Source organism: Thamnophis elegans, chromosome 11 (assembly GCF_009769535.1).
Source record: "Thamnophis elegans isolate rThaEle1 chromosome 11, rThaEle1.pri, whole genome shotgun sequence".
Classification (NCBI taxonomy): Eukaryota; Metazoa; Chordata; class Lepidosauria; order Squamata; family Colubridae; genus Thamnophis; species Thamnophis elegans.
This window is the reverse complement of record NC_045551.1, coordinates 33,974,173-33,988,594: the sequence shown is the minus strand read 5'-3', so window position 1 is coordinate 33,988,594 and position 14,422 is coordinate 33,974,173. Positions and strand designations below refer to the sequence as shown.

The 14,422-nt window shown below is 35.3% G+C and overlaps 1 protein-coding gene across 1 annotated transcript in view; it reads left to right on the top strand.

Moving 5' to 3' along the window:
• Positions 1–14,422, top strand: part of LOC116514615 (AF4/FMR2 family member 3-like) — a 91,467-nt gene that overhangs the window by 38,973 nt on the left and 38,072 nt on the right. The window contains exons 2-3 of the mRNA XM_032226232.1: positions 2,818–2,938; positions 5,459–6,253. Coding sequence (XP_032082123.1) covers positions 2,818–2,938; positions 5,459–6,253 — 916 coding nt within the window. The remainder of the gene's footprint in view (positions 1–2,817; positions 2,939–5,458; positions 6,254–14,422) is intronic.

The window sequence follows — 14,422 nt, the reverse complement described above, 5'->3', positions numbered from 1 at the left end:
CAAGTAGCTGAATTTATGCAACTTGCTAATCCATAAAATATTTGGTTTTTAAACTCATAAGATATACAAAATATGTTTTATAAAATATGGCTTAAAATGCAGTGATGAAGCTAATTTCATTAGTGTTAAGCCATAATATGTAAATGGTAGCTTGTTGTACTATTTGAATCCAGTCTCTGTGTATGTCATTATACGTTGGAGATGATTTGGTAAAATTCCTTGAGTTTTCCTGAAACAATTTTCTTCTCATCCAATTTTGCTTCCATCTCTACGTAAGTTATTGTTACTGGAAGACAGTAACTGCATTGATATTTATATGACAGAAATAGTGAGTAGTAGTCATAAAACCCATGAAGAGAGAAGAATCTCTTTTTATAATATAATTTTATTAATTTATTTATTATTAGAGTATAAAATACAAATGAAAAAGAATAATGGAAAAATGGGGAAATGGAAAGAGAGAAATGTAGAATGAAAGAAAAAAGACATTAATATCAGACTCTTCTCAATGCAGTTGAATGAACTTAATAACGTTACAGCCTCAATTTTTTATTTCGCATACTCAGTATACACTAGCCATTTCTATAACAAAAACGCTCAAGCATAAAATCTCAATAAAGGAGAATATTTGTAGCTCAAGGTTGAAATGAGGGCTCTTTGATGCTCTCTGAGCTTGGTTGTTTTGTTGCAGATGCTTTATCACCCAAACTAGTTTTGGATAATGAAACGTCTGAAACAAAACAACCAAGCTCAGAGAGCACCAAGGACCCCTCACAAAATCCTGAAGCACGTTTCAGATAGATAATCAAGATGTGTTCTTGATTAAAGCAGTTTATTTGGTTACCTCCACTAGTTCCATCAGTTTTTCCAACCATTCTTCCATTGTGGGGATTAGTATATCTCTCTATTTTTGTGCATAAACCATTCTCACTGCTATAAACATGTAAAACACCGTTCAGATACAGAAGATTCTTCAAATGAATATGCAAATTAAACCAGAGACATTTCTTCTAGGTTTAATGGACAAAGAACTTGGGGGGAAAACGTGAGGAGTGAAGAATCAATTAATCTAGCTTTAAAATTGCTTAGAGCAAAAGTTTTAGAACTCATTGCAAAATGAAAAATGAAATTTTAACCAGGTATTTTGGTGAAGGAGAAGTAATTTATTGGATGTAAGATGAAAAGCTGTGAAAGTAAACATTACTCTCCTCTTAGACACATGTCACTGATTGATGTTTTCCCTGCACAGCTGCCTAGAGGTAAAGACTTTGAAACAGCATAGTAGGTATTTTGTCTAAGGGAAAGAACACTTTGTTTCGTTGTTGCTTTTTTGATGCTAGGCTAGGCTATATGTCTTTATTTTCAATCAAAGGAAAAACAGTAAATCAGAATAATTGCTTTACCCTGTGGCATTTCTGTTTGTAAAAGGAAGAAAAAATAATGTAGAACCTTCAAATTAACTTTCATTTGAACTAGGTAAAAAGTCTAAAAAATTACTTGCATCCCAATATAGCATTTTATTAATCATGTCACCACTATGAAAAGATGGTCTATTACTTTTATGTGCACTGCAGTATATGTTTTCATTTGGAAATATTTTTTAACATTAATGAGTAATCATCACTCCCATAAAAATTCATATAAGCTATTCAAACAGCAACTTTGTAAGGAGAACTTGTTTTTCTTTAATTAAAAAGAAACTGACTTAGCTATTAGCTATAAAAGGAGATAGACATATCTGAAAATTATTAAACACCTGTTGTCAAGGGAACTCTGGAAGTTGAAATCCACACATTTTGAAATGGCCAGGTTTAAAAACCACTGTCTTACATTAGCTCCAATCCTGTTAGGATAATCCTGATTTCTGGGGTTAATATGAGTTTGGACCTTTCTGTAGCAATGCTGTTACCCTTATTCTTGACTGCTCTTTGATATGTACCTTGTGTTATTTTGCTGGACTGAATCTGTTTTTAATCAGATAGATGATAGATAGATAGATAGATAGATAGATAGATAGATAGATAGATAGATAGATAGATAGATAGATAGATGGATGTGTAGATAGGCATAAGCACATCAAAATAAACATTTAAACATTAATACATAGGAGTATAAGCCACTCAAAGTCATATATATACGTTTTAGTAAATAAAATAACTAAATATTTTATTTTATCACCTTTTTGTAGACAAAAACCTGAAGATGAGATATAGAATTATCAGGCACTGCTTTCTAGTTTCCACAGTTTGCCACCTTATGTAAACTTTGGGAGGTAGGACCAGAGATGGTATTCAGCAGGTCTGACCAGTTCTGGAGAACTGGTAGCGGAAATTTTGAGTAATTCGGAGAACCGGTAAATACCACCTCTGACTGGCCCTGCCCCCCAGGTATTCTCTGCCTCCCAAGTCCCAGCTGAGTGGGAGGGAATGGGGATTTTGCAGTAACCTTCCCCTGGAGTGGGGAGGGAATGGAGATTTTACAGTATCCTTCTTCTGCCATGCCCACCAAGCCACACCCACCAAGCCACACCACGCCCACCAAACCATGACCACAGAACTGGTAGTAAAAAAATTTGAATCCCACCACTAGATAGGACTAATGCAAATGACAATTGTAGCATTCCTACTTGGAATTTATTTGGAGTGTTTTATATAGGTATAACTAGTTTAAGACAATAATAAGCTTTCCTTCCTTTCTTATTATGTTAAATCCCTTGATCAAGGGATGAATAATCTTATCAATTTTATCATTTTGGAGGTCTTCTGCACCTAAATACTGCCACAAAATTTGATTACTTTTTGTTCTTTTTTGGTGCAGTGTCTATGATCTTGACAGAAATATGCTACGAAGAAAAGAATGGGAAAGGAGAAATCAGGAGACCCAGCATGAAGACAGCATATTTAATACCAGTTATTCTCTCTTCAGTGAACCATACAAGGTATGTATTGTATACTTTATCCTTCCCATCTGTTAGATTGAATTGTTTATGGAATAGTGAAATAGATTAGGTAGAACTTTTATAAGGCAAAGGAGTTTAATATTTGCAGATTTTTGTTCATTGTGCCTTCCAAGTTACATTGATTCATTTTCTCAACAGTTCCAAATGTTACATAGTTTTCTGCAACCTAAAATCATTTAAACTCCTCTTGCCTAGGTAAATATTCCTTCCTAAACATTTCTGTCCAATCATCTTCATTGTCTCCTGCATCAGTCCTTGAATGGATTAAGATTGACAGTATATCACTGATCTCATGGATATTTTTTTTAGAAAACTAATTAATTTGTTTTATGTTGCCATCCATCTCACAAAGCTACTTGTGAGAATGACTGCTTTCTTAACTTTTTTGAACAATGCAAGTTAAATTAAATAATTTGATCCAGTAAATCCAACTGCACTAATTATTTTATGTTCATACTTTGATTGAACTGTAGAAATAGGTTATTATAGATAAGTATAGTTTCACATACTGAACAAACTTAATAAAGCATGCATTTATATTGATAAATTTAGGTGCTTGTTATTTGGAATAGAACATTAGGGCAGCATTATATTCAGTTATAGGTTCTCAACTTATGACCATACTTGGGACCAGAATTTAAACAAATTAAATTGACTTTGCTTGTTAGAAACTTAACTGGAAAGGTCATAAACTACAATAAGACCCTGCAATCATTGTAAATGTGAGCTATTTACTAAGCATCCAAATTGTAATCATATGCTCATGGGGGTGTTGCTACAATTAAAATTTTAAGGACAGATCATAAATCACTTTTTCTGAGGCCATCATATCTTCCATCCATCATTAAATGAATGGTCATAATTTTAGAACTACCTGTGCATTGAAAAAATAAGATGTTTTAAAATGAGATTACGCTTGCATAGTGCCTAGTCAATATCTTTCATCTCTTTTTAAAATAAATCTTTCAGATAAATTGACAAACTATGCAATTTCAATCTGGTCATATAGACACAAATGTTAACCTGTTTTTCAGGAATCTAACATCATTCTTGTTTTTTGCAGGATTATGTTATCATCCACCAGAAATTTCCATTCAGGATAGGCTATTGATTTTTCATGTACTTTTTCATGCAATAATGAAATGTTTTCCTTAACCAAATAAGAGAAGCATACCTTGGTCCCTGTACCTCTTTGAATCTGTATTTGCCCATGCCTTTGCCTCATCCCACAGTGCTAATTTATGCTATGAACACAACTCCTATAGGTTTCTATATCACAGCAGCAGAACCTACTTCTTAAGAGGTGTTATACAGAGCTAATAGGTGGTTAAAGATAGTGAGCTTGACAGCTGGAAAGCTGACAGCACAGGTTCGAGAACTGAATGCTGTGCGACGGGATGACTTCCTGTTACTTGCCTCAGCTCCTGTCCACCTAGCAGTTTGAAAGGGTGCAAATGTGAATAGATAAATAAATATCACTTTGGTGGGAAGGTAACAGAATTCCCTGCATCTTGGAGGATAGCATGCTGACCACATGACCACAGAAGTGTCTTTGGACAATGCTGGCTTCCTCAGCATTGAAACAGAGATGAGCACCACCCCCTAGAGTCAGATACGACTGGACAAGGGAAACCTTTGTCTTTACTTTTACCCAAAGAAAGAGCATCTTGTATTTAAATTATGATTAGAGAATTAATCTATAATTAGTCTATAAAATAGGCAGGTCAGTAAGTTTCACTATTTGTGTAATAAATAGTTAACTACTTAAATACAAGTAATCCTCGAGTTACGACAGTTCATTTAGTGACTGTTTTGAAGTTTTGCAATAACCCTCCCAAGTATTTATGACACAGTCCTGAAATTATGAATGTTGCAGCACCATGGCAGTCATTCATCCTTATGAATGATTTCAGAGGCATTCAATCTGCCTATTCCCCCCCCACCCCATGTGCAATATATTCCTTTATTAATTTCTTGAATAATGAAGGATTACAAAGAATCATATTTACCTGAACTAGGATTCCTTTGAATTGGAAAGTTACATTATGTTTTTACAACATATGTAATTAATCTGTATTGTGGGTTGTGCAATACCTTAAAACATAAATTAACTAAAACAGCTGTATTTTCAGAACATCTAAAAAGTAAAAATTACATAGCATATTAGAGACATTACAGATTTTACGTCTTTAACTAATCTGAATAACTATATAATGTGACTGATGTTATATTGTTCTATATAAAGTTTGAATTTATTTACAAATACATAAATACTATATGTTTGTAGGGCAATAGATTTATCTGAGTTACTTTACATCTGCTATATGTTCCCTATCTAATGCTTACCAATATTCGAATAAATAGAATTATTAGATAGTCTCAAACAATAACATGCATTTTTTAAATTATCAATCCTACACTGCAAAATTACTGCACATTCATGATTTTCAGTGATTTTATTTCTTGACCTTTTATTTATTTTGATTATTTCCTTTACAGACAAATAAGGGGGATGAACTGTCTAGTCGTATCCAGAATACACTGGGTAACTATGATGAAATGAAAGAATTGTTGACCGATCACTCCAATCAAAGCCAGCTTGTTGGCGTTCCAAAAGCCTGTATGTCACAGGCATCTATGAACAAAATGGAGGAGCAGTTTGTTGCTGAAACTATGACCCATACTCAGACTTCTGTTTGCAGTCCTCAGTCTTCTTTGCCAGTGACGCTTTCTGGACAGCTAAGCAAGAATGCAACAATAGGTTGGCAGAAATCTGGGCGTTGCTTAGAGAATCAGCAGAGGGGGAAACATAGGCATGGATTGTCAGATTCACAGAGTAACAATTTCAAAATAGCTAACCAAAAGAGCAGTTTGGAAAAGATTATACATTATGTTCACACTCCCTCACCATCATCTTCATGCAGTGCTATTCAAGGTCCTGTAGCATCCTTACTTGTAGAGAACATTCAGACACAACAGCAGTCAAAATTGAGCTGTGCCACAGAAACTGGAGTCCAGGCTCAAGAAAGACCAGCTATGCATAGCAATGGACACTGTGTACAAAATTTTCATCCTGCACTTGCTTCAAAACCAAATATAATTCAGCAGAAACCAACAGCTTATGTGAGGCCAATGGATGGTCAAGATCAGGCTCCTGATAAATCTCCAAGACTAAAGGTGCCAGATGAAACCAGCACGCTCTGCACCTCATACAGAGAGATGTCTTCTGTTAAAAATGAATCAGCTAGGACCAAGTCAAAAATGAAAAAGTGTGACATTTCCAAGCAAGAAGAGGTAAGTTTAATTATGACACAGCTTTCAAAACAAACCAATAGAATCACTTTTCAAATATTTAGGGTAATATCCCATGTAGCTTTTTATTTTCAGGAAGAATGTTTTTAATTGCACTTCCAGTGTTTTATGACTCAAATTGTAAGTGGCGAACATACACTATAATCAGTATTTTGATATAATAAAAGTTCAATGTATTGCTCAGTAATGAGATGACTTCATTCAATATGTGTGTTCTTAATGGTTTATGTGTTTTATAAACTCTGCAGTTGTTCCAATTATTCATATTTCTATGAGAAGATGACTCTGATTTGACAACTCATTTCAAGAGTTTCTGGTAAATGATTTAGTGAATTGATTTTTTTTTAAAAATGGAACTACTGTATATAGAGGTAGCAAGGATTTACATTAGAAATGGGTAATATCTTCATATGTGAGGATTCCACTTGGCCTTGGAATAGATTGCTGAGAGTTCACTCCTGAAAGAAGCAATAGGAAAGAGAAAAATATGAACTGAGCTAGATAAAAATTAGGTTAAAAACCCATTTCTCCAAATGAATACTTTTAAATTGAATGAAATCACAGAGCTAAAATGCATCATCAAATGTTATGACAATACTCAAAGATTTTCAAGGAGGCACAGAAAATAGTAAGTTAAAAATTATTTCCTTTTTCAGAACCCAGATATTCAGACAACTTTGTCAGAAGGAACGTTACATAGTAAGAATAGTATTAAGCTACGACCTTTCCACTCATGGTATGTATGTATGCGTGTGTGTATGCGTGCGTGCATGTGTGTGTATACGAGCCCCACCCACCACCTAGGCCGTTACAAGACAAAACAACAATGGACAAACAGCCAGCACCAATTAGCACCAATCCACCAATCATGATACAACCACACAGCCTATCAATCCACTTACTGAAACAAAGCCAGCACTCCACACCCACCCCACCAAGATTTATAGAAAGACGGCAGCTCCGACCATGCTTTAAGCCGAAAACACCAGCCTGAAGATGGCGAGTGAGACCTCGCCGAAACATTGCAAACACAATCTGTGATTGCTCAAAACCCTTATTGATTCTAAGTTCATCTGCTAAGGCATTAGCTGTAGTTTCCGGTTTCCTAGGTTTAAGCATGTTGAGTCGACATAATAATTGCTTTAAATCTGATCTTAAATAGTAGTCTTTTTAAAATGTAGTTATTTCTGCAGTGTTTTTTCCTCTGGTGGGACCAGTCTATCAGGGCAACCTGGTCTACATAATTATGGTCAGTTTTCATCTTTCAGCCCCAATCCAGGGGCCTTTGCAGGCAGTCACTTTATTTCTGTCAATAAAACATCAATTTATTTCTACAGTGTTTATATTCTCATATCTTTTATCTCAGGAACCTGATATGTCTTCAGTCCATGAAGTTGATTTCAATACAATGAATCACAGGAATCACAGGAAATAGCATTTGAATACAAACCACAGGACATTACTTTTAAATTTGCAGGAAAGGTTGATTTCCTCTATAGATATATTCTGTATTTAATATTGTTAATCAGCTTTAGAAGGTTCTTGGTAGCTTGACGTAAAATTAATCATAAAAATTTCTAAAATTTAATGTGGTGAAATATCTTTATACATTAAACATAACAAGTATATTTCACTAAATTAATTTTTGAAATGTTCAGTCAGGATGTGATTGTTTTTATCATTTTCATCAATATTAATCAAAATGCATACTCAAATATCCTACACTTTTCAAAAATTATCCTACTTCTTAGTATAAATTATAGTCTCTCAACTCAAGTGCTGCTGTTTCTCATATAGAATTTTACTGTAAGCGGCTTACAAAATATATTATTAGAATAATGTAGTGAATAGAAAAAAATAGGTTACAGAGAAAATCTGCTTTCTAGTATTCTTCTTTAAAATTATTTGCTATCAACACATTTATTCTCATTTATCTCCAACTTCTTATTTATACAGTTTTATAAATACAATAATAAGTCAAGATTCAAGGTTTGGGGTAAAAAAAAAACAGAATTACACAAGAAATATGCATTGTCACAGGATATGTCAAAAATGACTTGGATAATGGAAGGTACTCAGATATCCTAAAGGAGTTGCATCTTCTCCCAAGATTGTATGAGTGTTCTTTGCAGCTGCAATGCAGTCCAACCCTCCCCCACACTACTTGTACCTCTACGTGTATCCGTCAGATACACCCCAGAACACCTTTTTGCCTTCAAATAAGATGTTAAAATGTGGCATAGCCAAGATAATTATGCTGAGAGACTGAAAAAGTCTTTGAACTTCAAAAACTGTAGTAAAAAAACTTTCATAATAATTTACAAGAAAAGATAGATTGTTAGGTGTAATTCAGTGTACAGTTATTATAATATATTTAGATGATTTATATCAATTTAATATGTTAATATTTAACTTTGATTTTGTTTTACTTGTCAATATAACTTAACAATTAATTATATTATCGGTTGAACAGCTATATATAATCTTCTTGAAATCTTTTGTTCATTGTTCTGTACTTTTTTAAAAAAAATCCTATTAAAAATACTTCATGGCAATTGTTGTAAAACTAATGGTAAAAATAATAAAAATAATGGAAGTACAAATATAATCAGTCATTTAGATTCTGGCTTTTTGTTTTTTAACCTCAATCATTTTTCTAATTGAGGGAGAAATCAGAACATCAGTTTGGTCCAGGGCCAGGGATTAAGGCACCAGTCTTAGAAAAAGGAATACTAGATATATTCGCTATCTTAAATTATTTACATAAATAATAAATATGGAATAAAATAATCTTTCAAAAAATCAGAAGTATATATGTTTGATTTAGACCATTACCTTAATTGAATGTATATTAAACTAAGGATGTAAGTATGATTACAGTTTGAAGGAATTTTTGAAGTTTGCTATCAATTTGAAAAGTTGAAATACCAAAATATCTCGAGGCCTTGTTAGTTGGAGGTGGTCAGAATATACGCTTATTTCAGTTGTGTCTGAAATAATATTTGGTTTTCTACCATTTATGGTCACACTTATGTATTTGTCAGCTTCATTAGTTATATCTTCTGTTTCAGAAAATTCATTTCATATGCTGCTTTCCTAAATACTTGTCAGCAACTCCTTATTAAAGTAGTACTTAAATTAGCAATATCAAAGAAGCAGATTAAGGCACAGAATGTTTATCAAACCTTTGCATAACTTTGCTTTTTGCACATTTGTGCCTCTTTACGGATCGGACAGCCTTATTTATAGTCACTCGTCCTTTTGTCAAATCTTGTTTGGATTACTGTCTATGCTTGCAGAGCATTCTGAAATTATTTGTTCAGAATACACCCACATAATAGTAGTAATAGGCTCAATAATAGTAACTGTGAGAGAGACCATGGAGTCCTAGTGGACAGTCACTTAAATATGAGCTAGCAGTGTGCTGCAGCTGCAAAAAAAATAACCCCAACACAGTCCTACGCTGTATTAACAGGAGTAGAATCAAGTTCACGTGAAGTATTAGTACCACTTTAGAATGCCTTGGTAAGACTACACTTGGAATACTGCATCCAGTTTTGGTCACCATGACATAAAAAAGATGTCCAGACTCTAGGAAGAATACTGTACAGAGAAGAGTAATAAAAATAATTAGGGAACTGGAAGCTAAAACATATAAAGAGTGGTTGCAAGAATTGGTTATGTCTAGTTTAATGGAAAAAAAGAACTAGGGCATGATAGCCCTAGTGACATGATAGCAGTGTTCCAAAATTTGAGAAGCTGCCACAAAGAAGAGCGGGTTCAACTTACTCTTTAAAGCACCTGAAGGCAGGACAAGAAGCAATGGATGGAAACTAACGAAGGAGAAAAGCAACCTAGAACTAAGGAGAAATTTCCTGACAGTGAAAAATTACTCAGTGGAACGACTTGCTTCCAGAAGTTGTGGGTGCTCCAATACTGGAAGTTTTTTTATTTTTTTTTATTTTTTATTTTTTTAATAGATTTTATTGGTAAAAAGAAAATACAACATCCATAACTTGTAACAAAACAATACAACTACATTTCGAGATATTCCCATACTATCAAATCATTATAAACATCAAAGGTTAGGTATCTTTCCCTCCCTCTTTTCTTCCCTCCCCCCTTACTTCCTTCTCCCCTGCCTTCCCTCCTTTCTTTTCTCCTTTTCTCCTTTCCTTCCCCCTCCTTTCCCTCCCTCGCTCCCCCCCTCCTTCACACATACCTTCCCTCCTTCCCTGCCTCTTTCCCTCCTCCTTCCTTTTCTCTTAATCTCCCTCCTTTCCTCCCTCCTTCCCTCCTTCCTTTCAACTCTCCTTCTCTCTTTCTTTCCCTCCCTCTTTCCCTCAATACTGGAAGTTTTTAAGAAGAGATTGGACAACTATTTATCTTATAAGATATGGGTCTTCTCCTCAGCAGGGAGTTGAACTAGAAGACCTCCAAATTCCCTTCCAACTCTGGTATTCTGTTAATACCTCTAGCTTTGCAAGCTGCATTGGCTCCCAATTCAAGATGCTTGTTACCACCTACAAATCCTTACATGATTTTGGGGGGGGGGGTTCCAGATCATTCACAGGATGCCACCTGTTTGTTTCTGTTCATCCCTCCAGAATGTGTGGAACTGGTATGCTTCGGGTACCATCTTGTAAGACCTAGGAGTCATGCATTCTCTGTCATTGCACCTGCCCTGGGGAACAGCAATTCCCCACAGATCCAGATGGCTTTGATCCTGTTAACCTTTTGCATTGAAGACCTGTCTGCTCCCACACTCATTGGTCCAGAGCATTAAGAGAGCCCTTGCTTTATTTTTGTGATTTGAAGGGGAAAGTTTTTCTGTGCAAAATGCAATGAACCTTTATTGACGGCAACAGACCATGATATGTATGTAAGAATGCTTTTTTTAATACTATGTAAAATACACACCACATAGTCTTTTTCCAGGTCACAAAAAATAAAAAAAACAAGCTTCCTCATTTTTGTCTGACACATCAGTTAAGGCAGGGATGTCAAACCCAAGGTCTGGAGGCCGGATCCGGTCCACGGGATGCTTAGATACGGCCCACAGGGCTGCCCTGGAAACAGTGAAGGACTGGCCCATGGTGCCTCTGCCAGTGAAAAGGGAGCTCGGGAGGGCCGTATGCTGCCTTCCCGAGCTCCATTTCCGTTGGCAGAGGGTTGCAGGAGGCCATCCCAGCCAAAAATGAAGCTTGGGAGCCTCTTGTCTCTGGCAGAGCGCTCAGGCCACCACAGGTGCCCCCAACACGAGTGATATCAAGCTGGCCACGCCCACCCCAGTGTGACCCACTCCAGTCCCCCGAGGTCAATCATAATCCTGATGAAATCGAATTTGACACCCCTGAATTAAGGGAATGGTAATTTTTCTACACAATTTTATATTTCTTGGTTCTTTCATTGCTGATATCTAATAAACTTAAAAGTGTCAACAAGTATCTTTTGACATATGTGGGATTTATGTAAGTTTAGGATGTTCTATTGTTAAAATTATATATTGATTTTGATTTGTTTGTGTATATATTTTCTCATTTAAAATTGTTGCATGAAAGTGCAATAACAAGACTTGAATAGAAATGTTTGCCCTTTTTAAATTTCAGTGTGCTTCTGATTTGGAAATAATATTAAAATGTTTTTCCTGTTGGTAGAGAGAGGTTTAAAGTTATACTGTAATATGTGATATCAGACTTTTTTTTTAAGGAGATATGTTTAGCAAAATAATAATAATAATAATAGAGGCATGATATATATTCCTAACAGTGTAATGAATCTTTAAACTTTTACTCATATATTAAGATTATTATTACTTATTTCTATGCTACCACTATGGCCTACAAAATGCCCCACAATATCACTACAACAACATCAATATCACATCCATATTGCAAATGATTTTCTAGAAGAACTCCAGGGACAAATGCATCTAACAATAATTATATGCACAGACAGTGCAATTCTTTGCCAGACAGTGCTTATTAAAATCTTGACATTAACCATTTGCAGGTAATTATGCTTTATCACATTGCTTGTCTACAGGATAGCACTAATGAAACAGTAGCTTAATTACTACTATTGGTATGGTGGCTCACAGGGTTAGAAAAATAACTATAGCTTCAGTTAGAGGTAAGCAGATTTGCCCATACACACAGAGGGGTTTTCTAATCACTAGCTGATTAGAATGATTGTACCATCTACACAGACATAGCTGCCTAAAGTATGTATGTCATACAAGTATGTTTAACTGCTTCTGCTTCAAATGTATCTAAGACCAGGTAACTGAATATCAAGACAATATGTACTTTAAAAAAAGTCTGAAGAAGGCTTGTTTATAAAAATATTTATTAAATTGGTATGCTGGCAAATCTAACCAAACTCTCCATGGGTAACACAAAACACATGGAGCAATGTTACAACATGGTAAAAAAAACATACTATGATTGCTACTGTATAACATTCTAGAAAAGCTCCATTTTCATGAACTTCTGGAAAATGTTCACAGAAGGAGGTAGTGTCAAGAGAACAGATGTTCCAAAGAATTGAAAAATCACATTCCCTGGCTTTAGTTCTTTTACTGCATAGCAACAGAAGACTATTAGCAGTTTCTGACAGGAGGAATACCTCATATAGATCAACTTTGATTGGAGAAGATTCCTAGGTCCCAGCTGTAAAGGTTAAAATCAGTAGCTTGAATTGTATGTTAGAATGGTACAGCTTTGAGCTTTATGGCACCTTGGTAGCTGTAACTCTCCAAAATGCCCTACCTGTAGCAGAGCAGAATCCTGACTTCTTGTTCCCACTGCGGTTGGATTTAGATGATATGAGATTTTTCTTCAAATCCATGTAATGTATGATTAATCTGGCAAGTCAGTGGCAAAGATGTATGTGGGGGAGCCATTAGATATAATATAACTATATCCCATGTAGTTATATGGGGTGGTAGAAATAATGGAATATCTATTTTGGTATTGAAGTTGTGTGTAACAAAAACTAAATAGATTGCCTTAAACAATCAAAAATTCAGACTGGGATTTTCAAGGATGAAGATGCAACAAAGCAGTAGTGCTAAGTGAAAGAGAAGACCAGATAAGGAAAGATAACTTTTGCATCTGTATACAGATGGATACGACAGTAATATGATCCTATCATGAACAGTTGAAGTTCAGCTGGAGTGTCGAGGTGCTAAGACACATGATGCGCTAAGACCAGTACAGTTGGAATGGGACCGTCTTAGTGCCTCTGCGATGCTCCAGCTGCTCCGTGGAACGTCGTGCAGGTGCTGTATGTACCATGCGCGTGCGCGGCAGCATAGGAGCTTTAAAACACAGATAAGGAGCTTGAGTGGACAGGTGGGCCCTCTGTAACACCGTACCGGAACGGTATCTGGTGCTCTGGGCTGGCTCGGATACGCCTGTACTGGGGCGTACCTCCTGAAACCCACCACTGGGCCACACCCATCCCTGTTTCAGCTAAGAAGGAAAAGTTGTGATACGTCATATGATGACAATGTGTTTTTGCGAGTTTGACATCCCTGCAGTAATGGAATTCATTATCAGAACTGTTTGTGCTTATTCCTGCCACTTGATAGCATCCTTCATTTCCATCTTCTTGAGAATGTTGGGATAATCATGAAATATCTGGTTTTAAGGTATTAATAAGTTGTCTTTAAGATAGAGCAGCCAAATAACATGATTTCTTAACATTTGTTAAGAAAAATGTTACTTTTTCCTCATCTCTTGTTGATATACCTTTTGTCATATGTAAACAAAGAATTGTTGTTTTTAGTAAATTGCATATATTCAGTATCTTTATTTTCTTGTACCAAAAATAATTAATCTAGAACAGATTTATGTTTATGAAGTATTAATTAAAAATATAAAAAGACTTGAATATTTAAGTTTTCGGAATGACCCATGAGTCTCAATCTGACAGAGTAGACAGTTGAATAAACCTTTTTCAAAAGACAGGTTTAATTTCACCTTACGCATGATGCAGCAGAATAATATGAGGTAGTAAAGTTGTTAATTAAGCATTATCATCCAGTAAGCCACTAAATTACAGAACTGAAGTACATAAACAGATCACAAATTGACCATCAGAGGAATGTGACAAAACATACATTATGTCAAAAATTCTACAGTTTAT